This window comes from Pungitius pungitius, chromosome 21 (genome assembly GCF_949316345.1).
Source record: "Pungitius pungitius chromosome 21, fPunPun2.1, whole genome shotgun sequence".
NCBI lineage: Eukaryota > Metazoa > Chordata > Actinopteri > Perciformes > Gasterosteidae > Pungitius > Pungitius pungitius.
This window is the reverse complement of record NC_084920.1, coordinates 9,670,468-9,697,376: the sequence shown is the minus strand read 5'-3', so window position 1 is coordinate 9,697,376 and position 26,909 is coordinate 9,670,468. Positions and strand designations below refer to the sequence as shown.

Sequence of the window (26,909 nt, the reverse complement as noted above, 5' to 3'; positions counted from 1 at the left end):
AACATTTGAATTAGTAATCACAGCCTTTGCCCTGACACTAAAAATTGAGCTCCAGTGCATCTTGTTTCCACTGATCATCCTTAAGATGTTTCTACTACTTGATTGAGTCTACCCTGCTATATTCAGTTGATTCGACATGGTTTAGAAAGGCACACGCCTGTTTAACAGGTCTTACAGTTCACCCTTCATGTCAGAGCCATGAAGTCCAGGAAATTGTCTGTTGACCTCCGGTATAGAGTTGTATTCAGGCACAGATCTGGCAACGGGTGCAGAATCATTTCTGCAATGTTGAACGTCCCAATGAGCACATCATCCGGAAATGGAAGAAGATTGGAACCACCTGAACTCTTTCTAGAGTTGGCTGCCCAGCGATCGGGGAGAACGGCTGTGGTCAGTGACCAAGAACCCAATGTCATTCTGACAGAGAGGAGAAAGGACAACCATCTCTGCAGCACTCCACAAATCAGGCCTGTGTGGTAGAGTGCAGAGACGGAAGCCACTCCTCGGTAAAAAAGGAACCTGAAGGACTCTCAGACAATGAGAAACAGAATTCTTTGGTCTGATGAAACAAAGATTGAACTCTTTGGCCTGAATGCCAAGCATCATGTCTGGAGAAAACCAGGCACTGCTCATCTAGTTAGGATTGATGGAAAGATGAATCCAACAATGTTATCAAGTTATCTTTTTTTCTCCAGATTGCAATATGTTTTTCTACGCATACACAAGAGTGTGTATGAAGCATTAAGCCGTTACATTCCATCTATTTACGCTGAATCTCTGCGCTTCGTTACTAACGATACTCCACTCCTCATTTTAGAACTTAATGAAAAATGTAAACTTACTGAGTGTATGACGCTACACAAATTGTCTCCCCTGCTGCCTTGAATTGGACTCTTCACCGAGGGATACAAATCTTTTGTTGACATTAAGTACACTACAGAAAGACAAGCGAGTCCCAAGACCGAGTCATTTGCAAAGAGTTTTACATTATTGTTGAGAGATTGTTGAGAGGTGAAATGCCAACATTTTATATTCTGCTAACTGCAGCCAAAGGCTATGGTTAGCAGACCGCAATACAGATAGCAAGTTTCTCTCCATCTCTCTCTAATCTTTAGCCTGATGCAATACAGCTGCTGTGGCGGTTTAGGTTGGCAGCAGTTTAGCCGAGCTAAAGCATCCATCTCTGAAATGCTTCACCAATATTGTAGCTGGCAAGAGCCTCAACTATAATACAACCTTTCAAGTTAGAGCTGAGCTCCATGTCTAGAGGAGGGAGGAGCCCAGTACTTGTGTTTGCTTCCAGATGGAGAGAGTGGATATGTAAGAGTGCGGCACTGTGGTAAGGGTAAGCGAGTGTCCGCAGTATGTAACGGGGTTAGCGGTAGTCAGACCCATCCAGCTGCAGTTTCCAGTCAGCCGAACACTTCCATGTTGCAGAGCTGAGTTTTTATTCTCAATGTGGTACTGCATATGACCTCCATCAGTAAACAACACCATGACCCAGAAGATTAATTCTGTCCCTTTTAGTTCCACTGCGTCCTGTTCCCGTGACACTTCCTCAGATCAGACTGCTCAGGGGTCCCTGACCCAGCCTCTACCACATCATCAGGAACCAACTGGATGGTGTATTTTAACTAAAAGAGAACATCAAACTGCACTTTCAGTGCTAAAATACGCATGCAGATTGCGGACTAGTTTGTATTTGCCATTTGGGTCCGGCAATGTCAGGCTATTGATGGATAGTGTATGATTGGTTTGGACGTGAATCTAAGTCCCTGTAGGCTCTGAGGCCCCCTGAGTCTGGAGGGAGAGACCGCCATGCTCAAACAAAGAACGGTTATGTGTGTGCATAACCGTTCTTTGTTTGAGCATGGCGGTCTCACCCTCTCAACGCACAAACACATGCCAAGGATGGAATCCTTACATACATGTGTGTATGGGGAACTAATGTGAATTGCTGTACTTTTAGTTGGTGTGTGCTAATTGGTAGCAGGTCATACTAAGACGCTGTGTCACACTGAGCTTTGGTCCAATCCATTATGACATTTTTACAGTCACTTGTAGCTCATACTATAATCACTGGCTGTCCATCCCTTTCCCTGTGTGCTAATCGGGCAGAGTGGTTCTCAGTATTGGATCCAGTCTTGCATTATGTGTATTGAAAAGGTGTCATCATTGTATCCCTCTGCTATTGGAATTGGTTCTTTACAAACATGGGGCGGATCTGGGATTACACCGACCTTTAAAGGGGATTATGCCATTGCATTGACTCCTAATGTCAACCAACACAGGCAAGCTAAATACTGTATGTGAGACTGAGGACTTGAATGCAGAGGTTGCCTGAATGTGTTCCTCCGTGGCCGGAACCTTTGTCCTTGGAGAGCCTTTGACTATGGGTTGCAGCAGCGTTGGAGCAGTCAAATTGCATGCTGCAGGATTTCCTCCCCAAGGTGAAGCGCCTGCTTGCAGCTTTCGGAAAGCCCATCAGTACAGTCTGTAGTAAACGGGTGTTTGAACTTGGTGGTGAAACTAGAATTTACAGATTTACAGAGGTTTCCTGCGATTGTTGAAAAGCAGGTCACCAACACGCCATTAAATCTGTGTTTTGCTTGTGAGACTGAAAGGCTGACTGTCGGGCAAAGCAGCGAGTCCTCTGTGTGATGGTGTCACAGCAATGGGATGCTAGACACTCTGCTAAATGCTTTGTGTTGTGGGACAGAAGTGCAGTGTCATTACCTCAGCTATGTGTTGATTGGATGATATAATATCACACTACAAAATATTCTACATTCATTCTTAAACATCTCCACTAATTCGATTCTGACACTAAGTCAGGCCTCGCCTTCAATAAAATGTAGCAAATATAGGAATGTAACTACTAGTGAAAAAGACTTCAACCATGTGGGATCTGACCTGCAGCTGGAAAGAGGTAGTAGCTGTGTCTCTAATGTAGTGTTAGTGTAAATGAACACATGATAGTACAAGTTATCGAGGAGTGCAGCACTGTGAAAGAGAATACTGATGTGGTGTGGGTTTTCCATTAGCTCATGGTAGAGTCGTGCGTCTGAACGCTTGACCAGATGTTGTCCATGAACATGGTCCACACCCTCATTGTTTTTCATGCATCCACACACAATGTCTGGATGAAGCACTATTCTATTCCAACTGTAACAAAACGGCTATGACAATGTCTGCGCTAGTACATGGATCAGTATGTGTTGAATGTGCCTCTTGTAAGCCAGCAGCACTGGGGGTATGTGTCTGTGGTTCTAGTGCTGTTAGTGTCTGCCTGGAGGCCTGTAAACCTCTGCTGCTGGTGGGAGGTAGTCCCAGGAAGCCGCATGGGCTGAGCTCAGCGAGAGACATTTAAACCCCTCCCAGCATCCTAATGTCTGGTTGTTGCATGTCCGTTGTTCTAATTGATTTTCCGACAGCGGACTCTAGTTCTGCAGGGTTGGGACTGGATCACTATGCTTTCAGATCAACAAATGTTTTGGTTTCACTGCTGACCGTGTTAGCAGGCAGATGTGTAAATGGTTGGCGTAGATATTATGAACATAGATTAGCATGTATTTAAAAAGGGCTAAATGCCATCTGTGTTTTCTTCCATTTGTAACCATGAACTCCTTCAGTCTTTTGCTGCCATTTATTTCATGTGGTGGTGACAACTTCACAATGCTTTTAAACTTAATTCGAATGTGGTAGAATTTTTCTGTTTGAGGCACCCTAAATCTGCTACTAAATATTATACATATATTTCTACCCACTCACTAAAGGCACAAACCTCTCTGAAGTCTATTTGTTTGGGTTGCATATATCATCTTTGTGGGTCTTATTTTCTCACAGACTGTAACTAGCTGTTGCCAAACTACGTGAACTCACTTACATACGTCACCTTTTTGTTTAAAAACTAGTCCTACAACCATATGAGCATGAGCACATTTTAAATTACCCACTGGCAGTTTTGAAATGTTGAGCTTTTTCTGTTGACGGTATTCTTTCCTTTTTTAATAAACAAAGTGTGTGTGTGTGTGTGTGTGTGTGTGTGTGTGTGTGACAACAAACAGTGGAATTCATCCACACCCTGAAGCATGTTGGGTACCAGTGAGAGAAGAGCGTGATCCCTTCAATTCACAGCTCTCAGGTCTGAGCTCCAGGTGCTGTGAGTGACCGAATACTCTCCTTTCATGATTTTATTCTTCATAACTACAGTGGTTGTCTGTGGGATGCACAGCCGATTCTAAATGGATTCCTCTCATCAGGCCATAATGTTTTGTTTTGAATAACCAACAACCAAGATTTTGTTATCTTAAGAACGTTTCTAGATGTCAAAAAGAGGGAAATTGTAATAAAAATAGTTCCAGCCTATATGTTCTGTTTTTTCAAGTGTCATTCTTGGTGTTGAAAATATATTTCCCAAAGATATTAAACTACCACAAAAGTTTGCTCAATCGAGTAGCTGGATGAATAAGAAATGTTGCAGTTTAACCTTGAATCACTCCCTAATTCTTCAGAAGCATCTGATAGCTGCTCGGCTGACGGCTCAAGTGGCGCGTGGAGTAGAATCGGTTGGGCTTTTATGAAAGGAGCCACAGAGAGAGAGAGAGAGAGAGAGAGCAGCTAATAAGGATGTGATCACAACTGGGCTGCTGGAGGTGTGACCTGGTTTATATGTAGCAAAGGAGGAATCTAAGGTCACCAATAGCCCCCCCCCCACCCCCACCCGGTACCAGGCTGTTCCTCTGTAATAGCCTGAGATGTCAGAGACCATTTCTCTTCTGTAGCACACTCACACACTCTTGTAGCTCTCCAGAGCCAGCGCAGACCTAGTTTTGCATGCTTGCACAAATAGAGGTCTTCTTTGTTTACTGCAACAAGCTCTGTCGCTGTCTTTGTCTCTCTGTCTCTTTCTCTCGCTCTCTGTCTCTGTCTGTCTCTTTTTCGCTCGGTCTTTGGCTCTCTGTCTCTGCCTGTCTCTCTTTATCTCACTCTGTCTCTAGGTCTGTCTGTCTGTCTCTCACTCTCTTAAAAACACACATTTCTTCTCTCTCCCTCCTTCACCCTGTCTCTACCACACACACACACACACACACACACACACACACACACACACACGGGTCTCAGGGAAGTCACATGAATCAGTAGTAGGACCCAGCCCTGCTCGGTTTCCCACACATTGGTCTGACACAACACCACATAGTGTTCACGTGATGGTAATCTGCCCTGCTTTGTTTTTGTGTGTGTGTTTTCATTCCTCCTTCCTCTCAGTCAAAGTAGCAATGTCAAAGTAGACTGTTTGATGTCAGAAAAGCTTTATTAGGAGAAACCGTTTATAAACAGATTTAGCCGTATGATGTCAACCATTAAACGGATAAAAGAAAACCATTAAAAGCCATTTTGTAGATGGGGACTATTTGAAAGATATTGAATTCAAAGAACCAACAATAAGACCTTTTGACTGATTCAGTAAAACAAATTGAAAGTTTTTCCTACAGACACACAGCTGGCAGCCTGGGTAGGAAAAGTGTCCACGTGGATTCACAGCACAGCTCCTGTAGGTGCGCACACACTGTAGCTGGTGAAACATGATGGAGCACCATCTATCGCTGCCCTTCAACCACAGCATTCTGCATGTAAGGAATCCATCTGTCAGTTAAGTTAGCATCCCACATTCGGCTAGTTGGCACATGCAGCCAGGCAGCCTTTTGTTATCCTGCACTTCTAGTAACAAGTGGCAACTACTTGTCAGACATCAGTTATGACGTTCGGTAATCATGAGATTTATATGTGTATATGTGGAACAGCACTGTAAAAAGCTGTTTGAGTCTCCTAAGGTAAACTGCAAGTAAATAAGTAATTTTCTATGTGCTTTTTATTGTATTGTATGCACTCAAATTCACATCTGGATCTTTTCAGGGGTTGTAAGTCAGTGACCTAACCTGTCAGCTCATCCACTCCTAAGTCCTTAGCAGGCCTATGAAGTGACTGCAGCAGTGTGCTTACTGTTAATTTTTTTTATTTTATTTTTTACATATGGAGCAAGTACAAGGATTAAGAGATCAGTCGAAAACGCAGGGAATGTATTATTGCTGGGTTCTTCTAGGGTGTTAGTTACCCAGTGTGGGTCAGCGAAAATACAAATATGTCTTTGCTAGAGTTCAACTCATTGTGCGAAAAAATAAAAATACTGGTCACTTGAAATTGTTGTTTAAATGTAGTTTAAAAGCTTTGCAAAGCATTTATTCACTAACAGTCAGTGGTTGTTGTGTTTTGTAGTGGAGTGAGTGGGCTCATGTCCACGATATAAGCCTCAGGGATGTGTTTGTGTGTACAGCATAGCTGCCTTGGCCGGCCTCCATCGTATCTTGTATGTGTTGTATTTACTCTGTGTTGGACTTTGGGTGTTTGATACACTGATTACACAACTATTAAGTCACCGGCCGACTGTAGTGTTTCACTGTCACATCCAAGTTTGGCCTGTTTGAAACGATCCAATATGAGACGTGAACACAGCTGTCGAGTTCATTCATGCTGTAGTAGTTAGCTTACAGCCGTGTGGTTCTCTATTCTTTCAGCATTCATTGTTGGAGGGGTCCGTGTGAGCCCCCATTCTAAACGTTTAGCGAAGCTGCTTTCTTCCGGATTGATTGATTGAAACAATATGTTAAACCCAGACTTGCACTTCCTATGAAGGACTATCCACGAGTCGACAGACGCAGCACAGCACAGGGATGCTGTGTTCAAAGTCTTAGCAAAACACTGGTGTGTTAAAAAGGACCAACTCTGAGAATCAGCCCTGGAGCAGCTGGGTACAACGTGCTCAGTCTGTTTCTTCTTGCTCAAGATGGATTGAATGCCAACAAACACACAGACAGACACACACACACACACACGTATATACATACATACCAAAGCGTGCGCAGTCTGCAGGCATGCAGGCTGGAGAAGGCAGGAGGGATTTTCCCATACTGCCTCTGCAGCAGCTGCCCTAGATTCCACCCAACGATTGTGCCGTTGCACTCGTGCTATTATTAGAGTAGTATTACCATGAGAGACGGAGATTGAGAGAGGATAGAAGAAAGGAAAACACTTTGTGTCCTCGCCCTTCTGCTGTATATTCAACACTGTCTTCAAACTATCCCATATCTAATGCCAATATATAGGCTCTGTTAGATTTGGAAATTCACTGCAGTGAGATTAAAATGTTGTCCGTCGGCTCTAAATGTGACTCTTCAAATCATAAGTTCCCAGGATGCGTGTTTTGTGAATTACAGCGATATAAAAGGGGGAGTAGCCGCAGAGAGCAGACGATGGACTTACAACTGATCATCAGAGATGTTGATTTGCTTAGAGCGTTTGTAGCGAAGGGTCATAAAGCTTCATGAGGTCACATTGAATGCAAATCAGATTTGTCCCAATTGGTGCGGCGCAAAACGCTGACATGGAATTGTCCAACTGGTTTTCCACATCTCTTCCGACTGAGAGCACACGCATGCTGTTTCTATGGCTCACACAGCTTAATTATTATTAATTAGATTAACGGGCCAGAAACCTACAGGATCACCTCCAAGTGATGGACCAACTAAAGGCTGGCCCCAGGGAGCCAGGAGTCGATGAGCAGACCAAGGGTCAGATACTTAGGAGTCAGAAGATGACGAAGGGAAGCGCTGGCCCCGAAATGGTGGAATAAGTTACTCAATACTGGGGCGGCTGTGGGTGAGTGGGGAGCGCGGCCATCTTCCAATCAGAGGGTTGGCCCAGATAACCTTCATGTTGATGTGTCCTTGGGCAAGATACTTAACCCCAGCATTGCTCCTGTAGCTGTGACTACAGTGTGTGAATGTTAGTTACTGATGGGCAGGTGCCATGTATGTGTATGGGCGAATGATGTCATGTAGTGTGAAAGTGCTTTGAGTGGTCAGGAGACTAGAAAAAAAGGGCGGTACAAGTCCATTCATTTCAGTAACATCAGGAGAGGAGAAAGTCTGTACAGCTTCTGATGTGAACTAAAAAAAAACCTCTAGCAACGATACGTGGACGAGTTAGCATCATCACTTACAATACACTTATAATTTGTCTATCTCGAAGGTCTGTACCCTCTTGGTTGAACACTCTTATTTAGAGTTGCTTCGGATAAAAATATAAATTGACAACCACGCCACAGGCTGTTCTCCACAATGTTTGTTATTCTGTTTTTGTCTACGTTGAGTTAAACAACAATGAATATATTTACTAATTACTAACAAGGCTGATGTATCTTCTTGTCTGTCACAGATGTTCAAAAGCCATTAAACACTCCAGTTTCTTCATTACTATGAACACGCACTAGTTTATTTTCACTACTGCAGCAAACTCTCACTACAGAGCACCACGTGTGGAATCATCTGCCACAGAAAATGTTTTCTCCTTTTTTTTGAATCCCAACCATCCATCCATCTTCAAACACTTACCGGGGTCAGGGCGCGGGGCCATCAGCTTCAGCAGGGTACCCCAAACTTCCTTTTTTCAATGTGTTCCTGAAAAATCCTGATTGATGTACTCCACAATGCTGGAATTCTTAAACTATAGAACCCATTCTTCGCCTGGCATTGGTGGTTCACAAGGATTAGTTGGTATTTTCCTTGTGTGGCGTCTACAACAACACAGCGCTATTTTTGGATGTGCCTTTTCCTCCCCTCTCTTCCTCTCTCACCTCTCCCGCCCTCGTCTCTCCTGGGCCCACACATCCTTTGCGTTGGAGGAATAAAGGAGCAGGGAAGCTGGGTCACATCACTCTGCTCAAGGCTGTTTACTTTGCCTCCCTCTCTCTCGCTCTCCCTCCATCTTTTTTTCCGTCTGCTGCCCCCCCCCCCCCCCCCCGCTTCCCTTTTCTCTTCCCTACTCTCAACCCCATTTCCCCCAAACCCCGGTCCGCTTCTCTGCACTTTCCGTCACTCTTGCCATCATGTGTGTGCCCTGGTTCCCATGTGGGTTGGACAGAGAGAGGGAGAGACGTGACCTTGTAGAAGAGTGGCTGTCTCTTCATGCTGTCATCGGGTATTACTTCAGCTCGTCTGCTCTCACATTACTCACGGTGCAATGAACTCCCACAACAGAGGCCCTCTTCTGCCTGTGTCTGTTGTGTGGGAGCTTTAACCCGCTCGGACACCTCTCAGCTTAGCTCCCTGTTTAACTGTACTGGGCGCATCCAGTCAACATTCGGAATCTCTACGGTCAGTGCCTCACCTGTGTGGACTGTGGCGCCCGGCGATGATGGCGACCTCTGTGTTTGTGTGTTTTTTCGCCTCCAGTAGCCACTCATCTTAGTTCTCTGCAGAGAGACCCCATAGAGCACATGTGTCAAACTCATGGCCCATATCTGGCCCATATCTGGCCCGTGAATGAATTATCTTTGAATTAATTAGCTGGCCCGCCGGTATATCACACGCATCACCATAATACTACAAATCCCACAATGCACTCTCCGTGTGCCTCACAGTCTGTATTACATACCGCTTGTGTCAACTTTCGTTGTGTACATTATCATCGTCCCTTTTACCATAAAAAAACATACCAACAACTTTTTACTCCGTTCATTTTGGTGTTTTTTTCCCATAAAATGAAAATACGAAGCGTAGCCGCTAAACCGGAAGTACGTAGATTTTCACAGTAAGAATCGACGCAACCGTCTGTATATTTATTGTCCACGTATTGTTTTGCTTCAGTGAGCAGAGCAGAGACAGTTTAAGGAGATCGCAGAGTAAACGGTCCGCCACTGGAGTGCATACGTCCCGACGCCAGCGAACCGTCGGACCACCAGCGCCCCCCCCCCCGTCAGCGCCATCCCCCCTGTCCCCCCCGTCAGCGCCACCCCCCCGTCAGCCGTTTGCGCCGATCGTCAGTGGCCCGCGTTCGGTCGAAGTCGGCAGTATCTGGCCCGAACCTGAAATGAGTTTGACACCCCTGCCATAGAGAGATGAGAAATGTCAGTACGTCATGTAACGTGTGTTCTTAGGACGTGAAAGCATTTTAGAGGATAAATATTACATATGAGAACCGAAAAGGAGACAATGCACAAGAACTCCATGAATTATCAGAGTGTGCTGAGAGCTGGACTGCAACTGAAACTCTGCTCTGGCTTCCGTTTGAAGATGCAGGTGCGCAAAGGATACAGCTCTGGTTTATCACTGGAGAGCAGTCTATGCATGATGGAATCACAGCGTAAAACAACATAACACTATCACTTCAACTTACACTTCCATATCGCACACAATTTTTTTCTTCTTTAAAACTTGCCAACAAAATAATTGACCATTACCCAGTCTCATTTTTACTAATTATAGCTTGAACCCATCACAGTGGAACTCAATGCAACCTCTGCTGCTTTACTTAGCCAACCATTAGTGTCGAATAGCTTCCCTCTTGTTGACTTTGTTCTCAATGTAACGTCATTGGGATCATTTTTCTATCGTCTCCGGGGTCGCCCTTAATCTACAGCCCCCGGTTCCCCTGGTATTAAGGACTACTATCGGTTACACCACTGTGGTATCAACTTGGTACCAAAATCCGGCTTGTTGTGACATCTCTGATGTAATCATACATGAATATTCCAGTATCAGACAGCACCACTCCTCCATCCTCCCTCTTTCTCTCTACCTCTCCATCTTCCTTTGTCTTCATTCATCTCTTCTCATTGAACAATTTCCCCCCCCCCTTCCCGGGCGCATTCTCCCTTGTAGCAATTTCAGTAATAATGACACCACGCACGCACGCACGCACACACACACACACATGCACACACAGGGAACGTCACAGTAGTTCCTTTTTTTTGCATGATGAGATTTCTCTCTGACTAACTTGCCTGTTTGTAATGGCAAGGGGAAGTCGGCAAGCATCCCAGCGCCTCAGAAGCTGCTTCATATATTTATGTACCTCTGGGGTGGGGGGGGGCGCGCGTCTCTTTCTGTCTCTCTTTGTCTCTCTCTTTCGTTCTCTCTCTATTCTGCTGATTGTTATTCTGGAGCAGTAGAGAGAAGCAGCAGCAGCATCATTTGGCGGTCCGTTGTCAGGGAAGAGGACCCTTGGTTACAGCGTTGTCAACCTGGTTGCCATTGTGGTAGGATAGTCACTCTGTTTCAAAGCAGCTGGACTCTCCTTTTTCATCCCATCCATCCTCTTTTTTTGTTATATTTTGCCCTGATCCTTTTTGCTCCTATTACTACGAGCCACGTTCCTCCCCATCACGGGGTACAGACAGTGCTCTCATCTTCACTTCCTCTTTGTTCTTTATCACATTGCTGCGTGTTCAATTTTCCGTCACTGCTGATGCTTTCCCCAATCAATGCCATATTCCTCTTTGTCCGTTTCCTCCCTCACGCTTTTGAATCCATTTTTTCATCATCTCTCTCTCTTTTTGTTTAGCACGATTTCCTTCATTTTTTTCGTTGCTTTTCTTCTTTCTCCTCTTTAAAAATCACATCAAACACTTCTATCAGCGATGTCACTTGTCTCCTGTTTTCCTGTCCTCTTGTGCCTGGTTACGACCTGCAAACACATCTTTCCTCCCTTAAAGTGCTCTGGTTTTTCACTATGATTGCATTTTTAATGCATCCACCCTGTTTTCCTGTTTAATTCAAAATTCTCATCCCTCAATTTAGTCTCCCTTATTTATCTTTTGTTAGAGAATGTATTCATTGTTTCCTATGATCCACTCTCCTGTTCTTATCGTTGCCCCCTTTGTCTGTATTCTTTGCAATTTCAGAGCCACTCATCTTCTTTCAGGCTCAGCCCGTGCCTTTATCGCTGCTTTCATTTTTCTCCTTGTCTGGTTTCTAAATGAAAACACGGATGGCTCTGTCTTTGAAAAAATTATTTCAACTTTGCAAAGTCGCTTTAATAAACTGATCCATAAAACCTGGTTGATCCACAAAGAGTCACAACTAAGCTTGAATCTTGTGTTTCCTTACAACGTTCAAGATAAAAGAAAACAATGAATCGATGAGATCTTAGTGGATTCACACTTTTATTATTTTAATGAGCTTAAACTGTAAGATGACTTACATTAGCTACGTTGCAGCTTCGGTTACATGTGCTGCTACAGTACAGAGTTTGTGAAAGGAGAAAATAAAGTAAGTTCCTACACCTCTTTTTGCTGAGTGATAAGAAAGAGAAAAGATTCTGCCTATAACCACAAAACAATGGGCCCGTGTGTCTGAGTCAACACATGCAAAGTACATTCTAGTGGGCTTAGGCAAGGTGTGCACGCAAACTAATAATCATACATTTTAGAGAGCATTTATTAAGTTGTGGTTGATGTAATCAAGTCAGGGTTCTTCTACCAGAATAAATGTATGTACACACACAATCATTTCTACCTTCAGTTTAGTGCAAACGGTTTCACAAGTGTGGATAGTATGGTCTTTTTGAATCCTGTACTGCTGCTTCACCCCGTATCAGCATGGACTACAGGGGGTATTTGGTTCATTGATGATGTGTTCGAACTTCAGTTCAACATTCCATGCACTGAATCAACATTGTTGACAATAATCCCAATAATAATCCCTTTCAAGTGATGACAACGAGCCAGAGTTTTTTCGTTCTGACGTTTTTCCACTAGTTGTAGTTTTGTGTGTGTGTGTGAGAGAGAGAGGTGTAAAGGGGGTGGGGGTGGGGCATAGAGGGATCCTTTTAGTGTGGCTAGTCTACATGTTTTCTGTGCAGTCAAGCTCAATAAATCAGATTAGCGCTTTTCGAGAGCGCAATGGCTTGAAAGTAAGGCTTGTGACATGATTGACTTGTCACACTTCTCGGTCACTATCAGTAAAGGGTGTAACTCCCTTTTTTACGTGCAATTACTGTATATCAGACGGTAGTTGTACACATTGTGTTGTCGTCATACCAATATTAATCCAGTCCTGTCAGTAGAAAGCCTCACAGCACCTGTTCTGCTGTCTCCTCCTCTGTATTCTGCATCGGTAAGTGTTTGTCTCCGGCTTTCTCTGGCGCTCTATTTAAAAGGAAGATTATGCCGCTCTGTCTGCATTGGTCGCCTGCCGACATGCTCGTGCTTATTGGCTGACGGCGGGCCCTGATGCAGCCAGCCAGAAAGCTGCTCTACAGCCGTTAGTGACGGGCAGATTATACGCCGCCGCGCCCGTTGAACACCCATCCACATACGTTCATGTATACTGTCTAATGGTGTAGCACATAGACATCAGTGTACACACATTCTCTCACACAGGTCCTCACGTCCTGACGGTCGTACGTGTATGTTTATTATACAGTTATGTGAAGTGGTTTCTCAACAGTGAGGTGGTAGTAGTATGAAGATCCTCAGAGTGGAAACTTGCATTCTTCCCTTTAGATACCACCTAATTTAGTTTACATTCAGTGCAAAATCTTTTATTCTTCAAAAGAAATTGTCTACTTTTTATGCATATACACTGTTTTTATTTAGTACACGGAAATAACAAACAAAAGAAACAGCCATATGAAGACACAACGTTAGAACCTCTAAAAAAGTAAAGCGGTCAGGGTGCTTTAGGGCGGGGGTGCCTTGGGATTGACACTCGGCGAGCACAACAATGCTGTGTTTTCAATTCACGCCAATTAATGTAACGCCACAGTTGTCTGAAAATGTTTTCACTTGTATTTTGGCTTTTCTCCCATCTGATTCTTAATAAAGGATTTTGTTATCTTTAAAAAACAACATGGTGATGGGCAAGAGGCCAAATTCAAGAGCACACATTAAACAAGCCAATAGGTGACGTCAAGGAGACTACGTTCATAGTTTCCCCCCCAAAATAAATTGGGTTTGAAATGTTTTTTTTGATCCTTAATATTGGGAAACGTAGATTGTACTTGTATGTGTATTCTTGAGACATGTCACGCTATAAAATGACCTTGGACTAAAAGCTGTTAAGTTATTGATGCTGCTGACATGATACATTTCATAGAAGAAGTGACACATGCAGATAGCACCAACACAAGTGCTGCTACAGACGAAATAAAACAAATCTGTGGGCTAATGAACCGCCCAGACACACGCACACACACTCTCAGACCATCTGCACACAGTGTGGAACGTGGCCGTCCCCGATGACCTGAGAGCATTGTGCCGTCAAGGTGTGTGTCTTGAGGACAGCGTGGCATGCGGTCATTGTGACTCTTACATCAGTGCAGGGTTTCATGTGTGGCACCTGCTCTCCTTTGTTCTCGCTGTCTTTTACTCCTGCGCTTCACTGTGACTCTGTGTGTGTGTGTGTGTGTGTGTGTGTGTGTCCAACACTCATCGCCTCTCGTTACTATAGCAACAGAATCTCCTTGTTCCTCCATGAGTATTTTTTACCGACGTGTGTGTGCGTGTGTGCGCCCTGCTTCTGGACGTGGCGAGGTTGTCAATAGTCTGTGGGACGGTAATGAGTGCGTGCCGGAGGATCGACGGCGCGTACTGTCATCTACGATGCAATCGACTAGAGGATAGTGGGCTCAGACATCAGGGCAGTAAGCAGCCACACGATAAACACACACACACACACACACACACGCCTGTTTGTGTTCGGCCTGAGGTCGGACAGCTTTAGAGGATCAAGGCTTGTCACACAGCTGCTGCCACGCTGCTCTGTCATAAGCACACGCAGACAGGAAGTGATTGACACGGGGGGTTTAGAGTCGTCGTCACTCATCTTGTGCCGAGAGAGGCAGATTTTGCAGAGAGAATGACGAGACTACTGTGTCAGAGGCACACCACTCGTACCGTGATGATGATGAAACAATTGATTGGGTGCTGTATAAACGGATGTTCACAGTTAACAGTTTAATTCAGAGGAGAGGGCACTACTAATTGAATTGAAAATGATAAAGACATGAAGGGAAGACTTTCTATGATGGTGATATTGGTACAGTTAATTATCATTTTGGAAATGTTGGCCTTTTTTTTGTTGCAAAAGCATTATAACAGGGAACTTAAATGTAGTTGAGAATAAGACTGCAAGTGGAACTCAGCTGGACCCTGGATGCAGCTTGTTGGGAACATCTGCCAGAAACGTAAAACGTTGTGTAGTCTTTGAACGTTTATTTGTATAGGCCAACGTTTTACAGCAGTGAGGCTTGGTTAGACGACGATCAGTGATAAAAGTACTGCAAATTAGATCTGCACGGTATACCGGTATAAATTTCTCATGTAATGTTCATTCCGGTGTTGCGTCATATCCACTAAAGTTACTCTTCGGCAGACACCTCATATCAAAGCGTTCAGTGGTCGGAGCTACTCTTACGTGTGTTGTGAGATTGAGTCATGGTTAGAACAACAATGAATAACCCGCAACATACACCACAACACAACAGCTTGTGACACATAATCAATTCTAATAACATGAATTAATGTGTTGAAAAAGCTATGCCGTCACATACCGCCAGAATCTTTCTTAATACCGTGATAGGAATTATTGGCCATACCGCACAGCTCAAATTTAATTTTAAAAATTTGTATTAGAAATGTTTTGTCTCATATGACAAGGTAAGTACAGTTACATTTCCTGTTAATTCCCATGGAAAGTTTCCAACTTATTCACAGAATTTTGCAACCTATATTGCAACTTTGACTGTTCTGGGCCTCTCATAGCATTGTGAGCACTCTAAAAGCCCACAGTGACCACCCACTCAGCTGGACATCCCCCAGGAGCTGGTGGAGACTAAAACCAAAGCTCTAAGATGGTTCCAATGGTGCCTGATCACACACCGCTTACATTGTTCGTGTCCCACAGTGGGGTTTTGTAGGGGCAAGCAGTGACCGGCCTACTCAAGTCAGCCCTATAATTCCCTGTCACACACACTTACAGTCACACACATACCCTCTTGCAAGATAGATGGTTGCATTTGCTGTATTGGAATATGATTTAATACTATAATTAAGAGACAGCTGATAGAAGGATAGAAAGATGAATGCCAATGGTCTCCCCTACAGAGTCCTTCTCCAGCCCACAGAACAGGACTGTGTTTACCCAGCAGAGTCCTATTCAAGCCCTGAATGTGATACCGGATTATCTTCGTATAAGGACATGAACTGAAGGGACTGCTTTTTAGACTCTCAGATTTTTGGAATTTGAATTTGATCTATGCAAAAATGAAAATAAAATATGAACTGAAAATGATTACGAATGGTCCATTAATTTTAGTAATGAGGAAGGTGCAGAAAGTTGACAGGAATGTCATCAAATCTTACCTGAGCTTTGCATCTTTAACGTGGTGATGATGGTCTATAGTTACATTAAGATGCGTTCAGGCTTTACGCAGTCAAACAAATACAGAGCACAGGGGGGTTATGATGTGTTCAAACATGATCATGTATTGAATGCACTGGAATAAATCCAGTTGTTTGAGGGGTAATACAATATGTGTATTTTCTAACACTCTTTTTTTCTCTGCTGTATATTAGCTATTGCTCCACAGTCACACTGAAGTGTTTTGTTTAGTCCATTGAGTACCTCCACTAACCGAGACTGGGGCAGATAGAGGTCATTTGACTGATGCGAGGCCATACACACTGACTGCAGTAACAGCACACAAAGGGAGGACCCGCTCAGGTAGCCGCCTCCGTGCATCATGGGAGAGGGGGAGGACGGAAGGCTGACTGAGGAGAGATGCACCCGTTGATCTCTCTCTGGCTCTGCCTTTCTGCCTATTGATGAAAGAGTGGGGGAGGGTAGAGTTATATAGAAGCAGGAGTGAAGGAACGGCGAGAAGATCAGTCAGAGGAGTGAGTTTAGATAAAATGAAGAGAGAAAGATGGCTAACACGAGGACACACGCAAGAGTCAGCCACTGGCTAATATTCTAATAGTCAATATGTTTAAATACCTTTTACATTATTAATGACTGTGAAGCTACTGTGGCGTCATTCCTTCATCCAAAATCTTTTTTTTTAATCATGTTCTTTACTTTTTTTATTGGTCAAGCAATGTGAAAAAAGTACATAAAACATTTACATTACAACATGAAGCAAAGTCTAACTTCTTTACGGTTTCTACCCCTTCTGAATTGTACCGTTTCTGTGTCTCTGTCAATCTCAACTGATTTTTTCTGATAATATTGTCATTTTCAGAGAACATGTGATCTAACCCAACCAATAATGTTTTCTTGAGTTTGAAATTGATGCGCGTGGTATTCTCTAATTCCACTGCTATGTACAATATGAAAACGTAAGTGCGCTAAGGCTATGATGTCACTGAAAGCTTCCTCTTTGTGCCGTGTGCAGGTATACGTGGAGTTTGACGACCAGGAGTGGGAGAAAAGGGAGTGGGTGAAGGTCTATGAGGATTTCCAGCTGTTTCTCCTGGAGCACCAGCTGGTCTGGGCCAAGAGGAAGGAGGGAGCAGGAGGAGCAGGAGCAGGGGCAGGACTGCTTCAGGGAACCAAGGCCAAACACATACAGTGGCCTGCCCTGGTAAGTTTCTATTTATAGAGCAGGACACAGTTGTAGAAGAAGCACCACCACACGTCTAGATCATTGTGGGAGCTGGTTATGTGCTGGTTTATCTGTATATTTGTAGTGGCTGAACCATGTGCTATCCCCATGGTTTGGGACACAGTTAAGCTATTACATGTCTTTGTTTTTTTGAGACTAGTGTCCCCTGCAGCTGAGCTACTTAACAGGTAGGCCGTAGGTAGTCTGGGAGAGGATTACATTACATGTAATTTAGCTGATGCTTTTAGCCAAAGTGATTTACAATAAGTGCATATCAACCATAAGGGTACAAACTCAGAAGAACAAGAAACAAGAAAGTGCAATTTCATCAAATAAATCGATTTACAACTTGTTATAGATAAGAGCCATTATAAGTACAATTGAAGTGCTACAGTTTGTTGAGGAGAGAAGAGGAGGTAGAGCAGGTGAGCCCAATAGGTCAACCATGGTTGAGGTTTGCTTTTTCCATTCAAAGGTTCAACTCGTTTTGTTTTAGTTTGTTGGTGGCTGGTTCTATGAACGTTCTGAATATGCAAAGGTAATTGCAGTCATAACTCGCGTCACAAAATGTCTTTGGGTTTCCCTGGATTCCCCAAGGCAGTGTCCGGCGTGCATACTCCCCTTTTTTGTCTGTAATTTTCTTTCTTATAGTGGAAAATCGGCATTTCGGTTTGTTTTCTCAACTTGTGTGAAAATTGTGAATAAATGTTGGTGCTGTCCAAAGTGTCTCCACTAGCCATGTCCATGATCGGTCTAATTTTCACCTTCTCTTAAGAAATGTGTAGAGGGATCTCTCAGTCCCCCTTTGAGTTCCTTGGGACCCTTAGTTTGCATCATGTTACTTTGATTGGCTCAATTCCGAATCCAGAGCACATCCATGATTGAGTTGTTGCCTCCGCACAGTTCTCAACATGGTGGCAGTCAAGCCTTTGGCTAATCAGTGCAGCAACAGTGCTGAGAGAGCTAACAGTGTTATACCTGAGGAGGAACAGGCCAGTGCCCCCTCCTCCCCCCCTACCATTGAATAAGGGGGACACACATGCACGGACATGTGTGCACGCTCAGACCAGGGAGTGAGAGTCACGGCTATTTTATTCTTATGCAGTACACAAAATCTCTTCTAGCCATGATTGTGCTGTTTCCCTAGAGGTGCACAACTTCTGTATTGCAGTGAAAATAAAAAAAAACTAGAGGAAACTGAAAGGAAACCAAAAACCAAAACCAAACCGCTGGAGGTTCAGAGGGTTAACATGTGACTGTCTGATAGTGGTTTGAACAGGAGCGTCCGTCTGTGCCTGTCTGTGTGATTATAGATGGAATAAATGATGTGGAGTACTCACTCACTCACATACATCCACATTGACCCACTGACACACACGTGGTTCCTGTGGTGTCTTTGTTTCATCTGTCTCATCATTCCTCACACACACTGCCTCACACCAAACACGCCCCACACCATAGGCATTTTCTTCTTTGACTTTTGTCCCCCATGGGATGGTGCTGTGCAGTGTTTGACATTGACAGCCTCTAGTTCCTTGTGTGTGCGTCTGACTGTGGTTACGAATTTGCGAGCACGCAAAGGCATACCACCATCTGGCACACACACAGGTGATAAGAGTTGGCTCCTCCTGTGTTTTTAACACCTTTTGGTCAAATCCCTGCCTCTCCACTGCTAATGTAATAACGACATCATCAAAATGTAGTAGGCTACAGACATCAACACTACAAAAGGGAAATCAAGCAGTGTTTCTCTTATGCTTTCTTCAGAAAGAAAATTCATCTGAAAGCATTTATCTTTTTGTCCAAGTGTTTACTTCTTCAACCCTCTGAACCTTGGGCTTTTTTCCCCCTCTTCTGGTAGTTTTGTCTCATGTCTATTTTAATTTTCACTGCAATATAAGACTGCACCTCCATGGAAATACCACAATCATGGCTAGAAGCAGGGAGAACGCAACCATGTCTTTAGTGCAACATAAAACCGTTACGATGCCATACAATAAATCTACATATTGCATTTACAGTCCTCAGAAATTTTCAAAAAAATGGAGGCTTAGATGTTTTATATTGCGCTTTTCACCTTTTTACAAGCTCTTCTCTGTGCTCTGTGGTCAGTAGACTGCAGATCAATCCAAAATTCCCCAGATTCTTATCAGCTCACTGTCACTGGCTTTTTTGATGAAATATCACACTTTTTAATTCATCACATTATAATGTGGATTGTGGAAAAGATGAATATCTGACGATAATTACGTTTTTCTACAGCTTTTGGCTATGATAAATGCTGTAGTTAAGGCAATTGTGTCAGAAAATGTGCTTTTCCATCCAGCCTGAGGGTTTTGGGGCTGCGGGGGTTGACGAGTGTGTTGCTTGTGGCTTTGAACTCGTCTGTAGGAGCACCGATGTTGATCATTGACATCTTCACCTAAAAAACAGACCTTCCACAGCCAATCACAGATCAGCCCTTGCACAGACTGTGCCGGCAGATAGCTTGTGTACTATGTAATATCAGAGTTACATAACTCTGTATGACCTCAACACACACACACACACACACACACACACACAGTGTATCTCTGCTTTCTCATGGTTTGTCCCAACAGCAGACATAGCACATTAGAAAATGTCACCCCTGCTCACCAAAAGCTGTTAACCTAGCCTGGCCTAGTGCACAGATTTGTGTTGGTCCTTTGTGCTGCCTGGAACTGGAGAAGCTACATGTTGTTACTATTATGTAATCCTACTAATCAGAAATTTTGAACTCTGAGGGATTAATTTTGCATTCTGAAAGTTGTTGTCAGCTCCTATTTGGCATTTAGACCATTAACCTGTAATTTAACACAATCACGTGGAAATCCAGTCATTAGTCTACTGTGTTATTTCTACAAGGGGGTCAATGGGTCCTTGAGTCTCCTTTTTAAAGCAGATGTCAGATAAGAGCCATTGTGTGACTGTAAACGTGTGTAAGTTAAGGACACGTGAACTAGCAAAACCACCAAGTGTCTGATCTAAGGACGACCATGCTCTCCACTGACCTGCTGGATCCAGCAAGCGTATTCATAGTTTCTAATGTCGGCAGTTCACATAACACCAAATACTTTGCATAATGGGGGAGCAAGTCCACATCCATAATTCTTGTGGTGATGATCAAGTTATAACTTATCAGCATCACCAAATTATGACAATAGATTGATGGGCAGGTGAAACTGCTTGATTTAATAGAACATTTCCCACTCGACCCATCTCCAACCCATCACCCATGCGATGCTTTGTGATTGGCTGAGTTACCCTCAGACCAGCCAGTGAGCTTTCCTCATTCCTCATCAGGAAGCAAAGAACCAATGTAGCACGCACTTGTTTGGTTTAGTTGTGACCAGCGATGGCCCTCGAGGAGGATGTTCTTGTTGAAAACAAAAAGCGTGCGTCTGAAAGGTGTGCCCACTTTGTTTCACACGAGGACCATTGTGCTGCTAAACTGATGCCTCCCAGGAGGCTAAACACACACACGTATTTGGCTGTTTGTGACCTTTTCCTTTTGATGCTAGTTTTTGGCTGTCTGTGTGTGTGCGTGCGTGTGTGTTCTGATGCAGGCATCTTTTCACGAAGCAAGAGAGCCAGGTTAGACAGTTAAAGTGATTTATAGATTTTCCAGAGCAAGAACAACTTGTGTAAATGGTAAATGGGAAGCGGCACCCGGACTAGTAGGATCTCAACTGGAGGACGCACTAAGCTCAGTGTTATTGAACTATAGGGTTTCATTATGAGACTGTTCAGGTTCTGTTCAGTGAAAAGGAGAATTGAGAACAGGTCAATTATAATGTAATCTAGTGAAATGTTAACACATCTTAAAGCAGCGTGTTGTTTGGTTAAAACTCATCTTTTCATTATTAGTTTTAATGATATATTTTTGTATTTCCTCAACATTTTTATTGTATGTAAGTAAAAACACACAATAAATTACCACAACTGTAACTGCTCTGCTTTTCTCTGCCATTGTTTTGTTCCCTGGAGGAAGTGCTCATGCCTCTCCAATCGTGTGTGTGTGTGTGTAACAAGTGCTCTGCAGGTTTCCTGTCTGCCAGGGGACTCATAAAGCGTTTAGTGAGGTGGGATTTGCTGCCGTCTTCATTTCCTTGTCTGTCACTAGCTCACGCGGCAGTGTTGTAAATGCAAGTGTCTACATACTACGTTGTGAAACTGATGCTGTGTTTTGGGTTCCTCTAAAAGGTTCCTGTGTTTCACTTTCAGTCCGCTGCCCAACAACATGTCTATGTAGGACGGCATGTAGAAGGCTCTGTTAACTCTGGGCTACGTGTTGTTGCGTTCTGGGCTCGTACTCAGAATATTATTTGGGCAGAAAAAGAAGTTTAAGATCGATTCTTACAATTTGACCTGGGACAAAACCAGAGATTTGAGAAAAAAGGAAGGTGTACCTGCACTGTACAAACACCTGGCCTACATGTGGACTGCTGCTGGTTCTGTGGCGCTCCCACTTCTCCCCACTGCTGCGGGTTGTGAGCAGCTTGTTCTTTGAAAACCCTTACGCTCTGTCGTTGGCATGTCCTCATAATATTGATTGTCGACTCCTGAAGGGGTCGATGGTTGCAGCTGGCTTGTTACTGGTCAGGACCAGTATTACTCCCCCTGCTGTAGATCCAGGGGACAGTTTACATCTGTCAACCTCTCTGGTTGAGTGTTGGTTGTTCTGTGGCTCAGCTCCATAATGAGGAGGTGTTTCCCAGCAGCGTCCTTAGTCATAGAAGGATCAGTGGAAATTGTGTCCTCGTCCTCACTCTGTCGGTGAAATGGATGGCAACTGAAAAAGCATGCACTACAACTACAAGAATTCCATTCCACTTCCATATTTTATTGATGGATAACCAACTTTTAATGGGATCGAATTATTTTTTTATGTGTACTTCACATACACACTCCCATCCCCAGACAGAGAGACTCATTGGTTACTTTTTTTGTTCTAGTTTCTTTATTTAGGCCGTTGTGTGATTTCAAAGTTGGTGAGTTGACAGGCGGGTTTTGGGCTGTGATCGTAAACAACATCAACTGGACCTTAATATCAAGACGGTGTTTGTTGACTTGATAATGAAAATATTGTTATGAATATTATAATCCATTCCATTCTGCTGTGTATATTTTGTAATTGTTGTGCTGTGTATAGGAAGGGTATGTAGGAGCCATCCGTTATGAATTAAGAGCCTATCTAAGGTTGACCACGACTGGCAGTGTGTTGCTGTGGGAGGTAGTTTATATATGGGGCCCAAGTGTAACGGACCCAGGTAATGATGCATGGGTGAGGAAGAAATTGCACGGTTAGAGGGAGACCAGGAAGCTAAGTGATATGAAGTTATTTTTTCATTTGTGAACCGTAATAAACGGGAACCTCACAGAAAGATACTGAAGACTGGCATCTCTGTTAATGCAAGCAAGGAACCGGATCACTCGGCCGAGGGGCTCACTGAAATCATTCACTACTGGTGTCTGCACGCTTCCCCACATTCCCACCTGCTTTCTTTCATCACTAACACTCAATGGACTCAGTACTACAAAACAGCACAGGAAATAGCGACGCAAAGCGGCCTTCTTGCCGACCACGTGTCGGATGAACCAATCCAAACATCCCATCCGCCTCAGCCCCGTTCTGGAGTTCTGATCCATCAGCGCGGCTCTGCCCCAGCATCCTTGGAGCACAACTGTATATTTGTACATCCCCCCCATATCCAGATGTTACATCATCTCTCTCTCTCTCTCCCCAAGCAGCTCTGAGCACTGTGTGACCTCATTAAAGACTCCCATCAAAGGCAAAGTGGATTCCAATAACCAGACGACACCTGAGGCCGGGGGGGGAGGGTGTGAGAAGTGAACGATGGAAATGAGGCAGATCTCGGGTCAGTCCTGCTGCCTCATGACATTGTGGGAAACGTATAGCATGTAGGACTTACACACACATTTTCTCCTAATTTTGCTGTCAATGTGATGTTCCAATGTTGGCAATATATAGACCATATTATACATAAATATATATGGATCGGCATCATCGCAAGTGACAAACAATAACTCCCATACTACTTGTTTAGTGTATGTATGTATTGTCCACTTTAAACCCAGTGGGTTTAGAAGCTTTAAATGGAGACCGAACTAACCACATGACCCTGTGTCCGTCTGCCACTTCTGCAGCTAAAAGGAATGGTGCAGAGCCAGTAATAAAACTAATGTGACGCACACACACCAACACACACTTTCCAGCCGCAATGTGGCTGAGTGCTTTTGTGCTGCTATACAGCAACGTTATTTGGCAGAGCTCTCCTGGGTCCAAACTTCAGAGTAAGAGGCAGACGGGCAGAGAGGAGCAGTCATTTCACAGATCTTGTTTATGTTGCGTTTGTGTACTTTATAGAAATTAACTCCAACAGACTTTGTGTCTGTCGCCGCTGCCAGCATAGAGGGTTTGATACAAGTATCCATACTATCGCCACAAAACAGACCTCCTGGTGCTGATGACTTGTGATTCATAAGTTCATATAGTTTGTCTCCTCGTCAGAGAAGCTGCAGCTAAGATTAAAATGTGATGTGGTAAAAGTCTGTGACAGATTCTTTGTTTTATTTATTTTTTGTTTTATATTGCTGTGAAAATATATTTGTCAATCGACTGGATATATTTAGGTTTCTCGCAATAAACTATATTTGAACTGTTCCATCTCGCCTTTTGGCTTGCTGATAGCATATTTGAACCGTGGAGGAGTGACGTATAAACGCAGCATACATATCACAGTAAAACCCGCCAACCTTAAACCAATGTTTACATAGTAAATCCAGAGAGAAGTAGTCATTTTCTCATAGACTCCTTTGTCCCTGGTGGTCAGTGGAGAGAATCCGAGTTTAAGATCACACTCGGCGTGATGTACGGATCAGGTAGCAATTAACACTTCTCATACTAACTGTGTAGTGCAAACACGCTGATAAACAATGGGGTAACCCATCCGATCGAATCCTAGACGAACGTACTTGCTGTTACCAACAACTCCAGCTGTGGACAGCCCCTTTTGTTTAATAACCATACTAAAGCTAAACAGCAGCTGGGCAGCAGTCAGCGGTGGAGAAGACAAAGCCAGAGTGAAACATGGGTCTATCTTTGACTTCTCGGACAGCTCTAGACTTGCTACTTCACCTAGTAGCAATGCCCCACCGTGTAGAATGAAATACAGCTTGTTATCTAGTCACTGGGCTGGCTCTATTTATGTTGACAAGACAACAGAAATGTTTGTGTGTCATCATACGCTGCTCCCTCCTATTGACAGCCATGACTAAACCGTCCTCACCTTTTTGTAATGTATCAGTAACACACAGCTGAGTGGAGGGCCCTTACGTCACCACAGACCTAGTAGACTGAGGGAAACTACTTTGAGGTGACGTTTTTGTTTTTTTAAATTGAGTCAATAAAAATGACCTCCCTGCTCTCCCACCTGAGAAGACGGAGCCGGTTGAGTCTAATCTCCTGCCTCCTGCGGATCTATGTGTGCATGTGTAATTATAGCTTACTTTTATGGCTGCAGAAGGAAGCCATCATTCTCCCTGCACAGGAGCGGCTCAGCCGTCTTGCTCTGACTAAACCAGCAGAGCACATAGAGTGTCTCGGTCCTCCTCTCTATAAGATATGTGATAAGGATCATTTATAGTTTTCTATAGTGTTTGATCTCTGAAAATACTACACTGTAAACAAGGATGGCTGGTAACGTTAGCATCAGCACTAACCGCTAACGAAAGTTTGGTTGCATTGTGATGCGTTTTCTACGATAAGTACAGAGCAGAAATAGTGGTCATTTCCGTGGTGGAAATGACAACTTTAACGGCGCCGCGGCTCCTTTCCAGCGCGATGAATCGAATGTGCGAATGAACCACAAATAGTCGGGCGAGTAAACTAATACGAATAAAGCGTTGCAAAAATCCACTTTGCTTTTGATGTGGCCGTACCATAAGGAAGTTGTGGATCATTTTGTGTGGGTTGAGTTGGAACCAATGGGAGCAGATGAACAAAAATAGTGGTTGAATGATTCAATTGGGCCTACCACAGACTGATTTCAGAATCAAGACTTCGAGACCTCCTGATTCTGGGCCGGGAGGACTTCACAAAAGCCTCCTTTAGAGTAGTAATGCTAACTGCTCCGTCCGAAAACGGCACATAAAGGTCTAATTTTGTATATCGCCTAAAATAAAATCACTAACAGCCCTCTAAATCCTATAAACGGCTAAAAGCACATCTTCACAATAGCCCCTATCATGCAGATGTGCTTTTAGAGAAAAGGCCAAAACATTTTGAGGCAAGAAAAGGTTAAAGTAATATAATGTTTTGTCATTGATGACAAGGTAAATTACCTTAGATAATTCCAGTATATTCCTGTTCCAAAGAAAATCTTCCAACTTGGAATATTCCCTGGAAATGTGCAACCCTATTACTGACTGACCTTCATCAAACTAACTACTCAACTGTATGAAGCTACAAGATCAATATGATTCCAAGTAGAACTATCATATTTAAGTAAATAATTGTTGAAATGGAGGAACTACGCCTTATTGCATTCAGCTCTGCTCATAGACTTTTTCCTTAACATGTGAAGATGACTTAATTATTTAGAATCTAGATACTAACTTTTTATTTCCTCCGATGGCTTCATACGTAGATGTTATCAAATATGTGGAAGGAGATGACTCAAAAAGCTCCATTGAACAGAACAGACGGGGAGGAGTGGGAGTGAGACAGATTGCTGTAGAGCGAGCTAAGAGGCAGGAGAGACATTTAAAGAGGGTGAGTAAGCGAGAGGGAGGCTGCGTCACACACACACACACACACACACACACAGAGAAAGTGTGCGTCGGCCGGCCGTCCCTCCTCTCTCTCTCTCTCTCTCTCACGCTCTCTCCTTTCTCCCCCTCCTTTCATCAGCAGCAGTTAAAATGTCGGCCGTGTAGCTCGCCTCTGCTCCGTTTCTTTCTCTCCCTCTTGGCCATTTGTCTTTTCTTGACACAAGAAACCACATCGCTCTTGTTCTATCTGTCTTTGCCTTTTTTTTTTGTCACTCGTCATCCTTCATGCCTCTCCCCCTGATCGCTGGGAGAAAGCTAGTTTTGTCAAGTGTTTTTCTTCTGAGCCATTGCTCCTTGACGTTGCTTGGAGACGGAGCAGAGAGGTAACGTTACAGATTTCTATCCGCTGCAGTCACCCACATCGCTGCTGTTTGTCATCGGAAAACCACAGCTGGCTCGGATCTAATGTAACGAACTGCCAGAGAGCCGAGGATATTCGCTAGAATGGACTGAATGGTCTTCCTAATCTTCTTTTGTGTGTGTGTGTGTGTGTGGCCTGCAGTCTTAGAAGATGCTGCCTTTTCCAGACCTCCCTACCACTTAATATTGATCTCATCTATACCACAGCTTTGTCAATTTCTTTTAATAATCTG

At 43.7% G+C, this 26,909-nt stretch overlaps 1 protein-coding gene across 2 annotated transcripts in view; it reads left to right on the top strand.

Annotated features, from left to right (window-relative positions):
- The window catches only part of jmjd1cb (jumonji domain containing 1Cb), an 81,251-nt gene that overhangs the window by 17,440 nt on the left and 36,902 nt on the right, over positions 1-26,909 (top strand). The window contains exon 2 of one of the 2 annotated variants that reach the window (XM_037462905.2): positions 17,233-17,421. In XM_037462905.2, the coding sequence (XP_037318802.2) occupies positions 17,233-17,421 (189 nt within the window). Of the gene's footprint in view, positions 1-17,232; positions 17,422-26,378; positions 26,640-26,909 lie in introns of those variants that run through there. The other variant, XM_037462906.2, reaches the window with a different exon arrangement.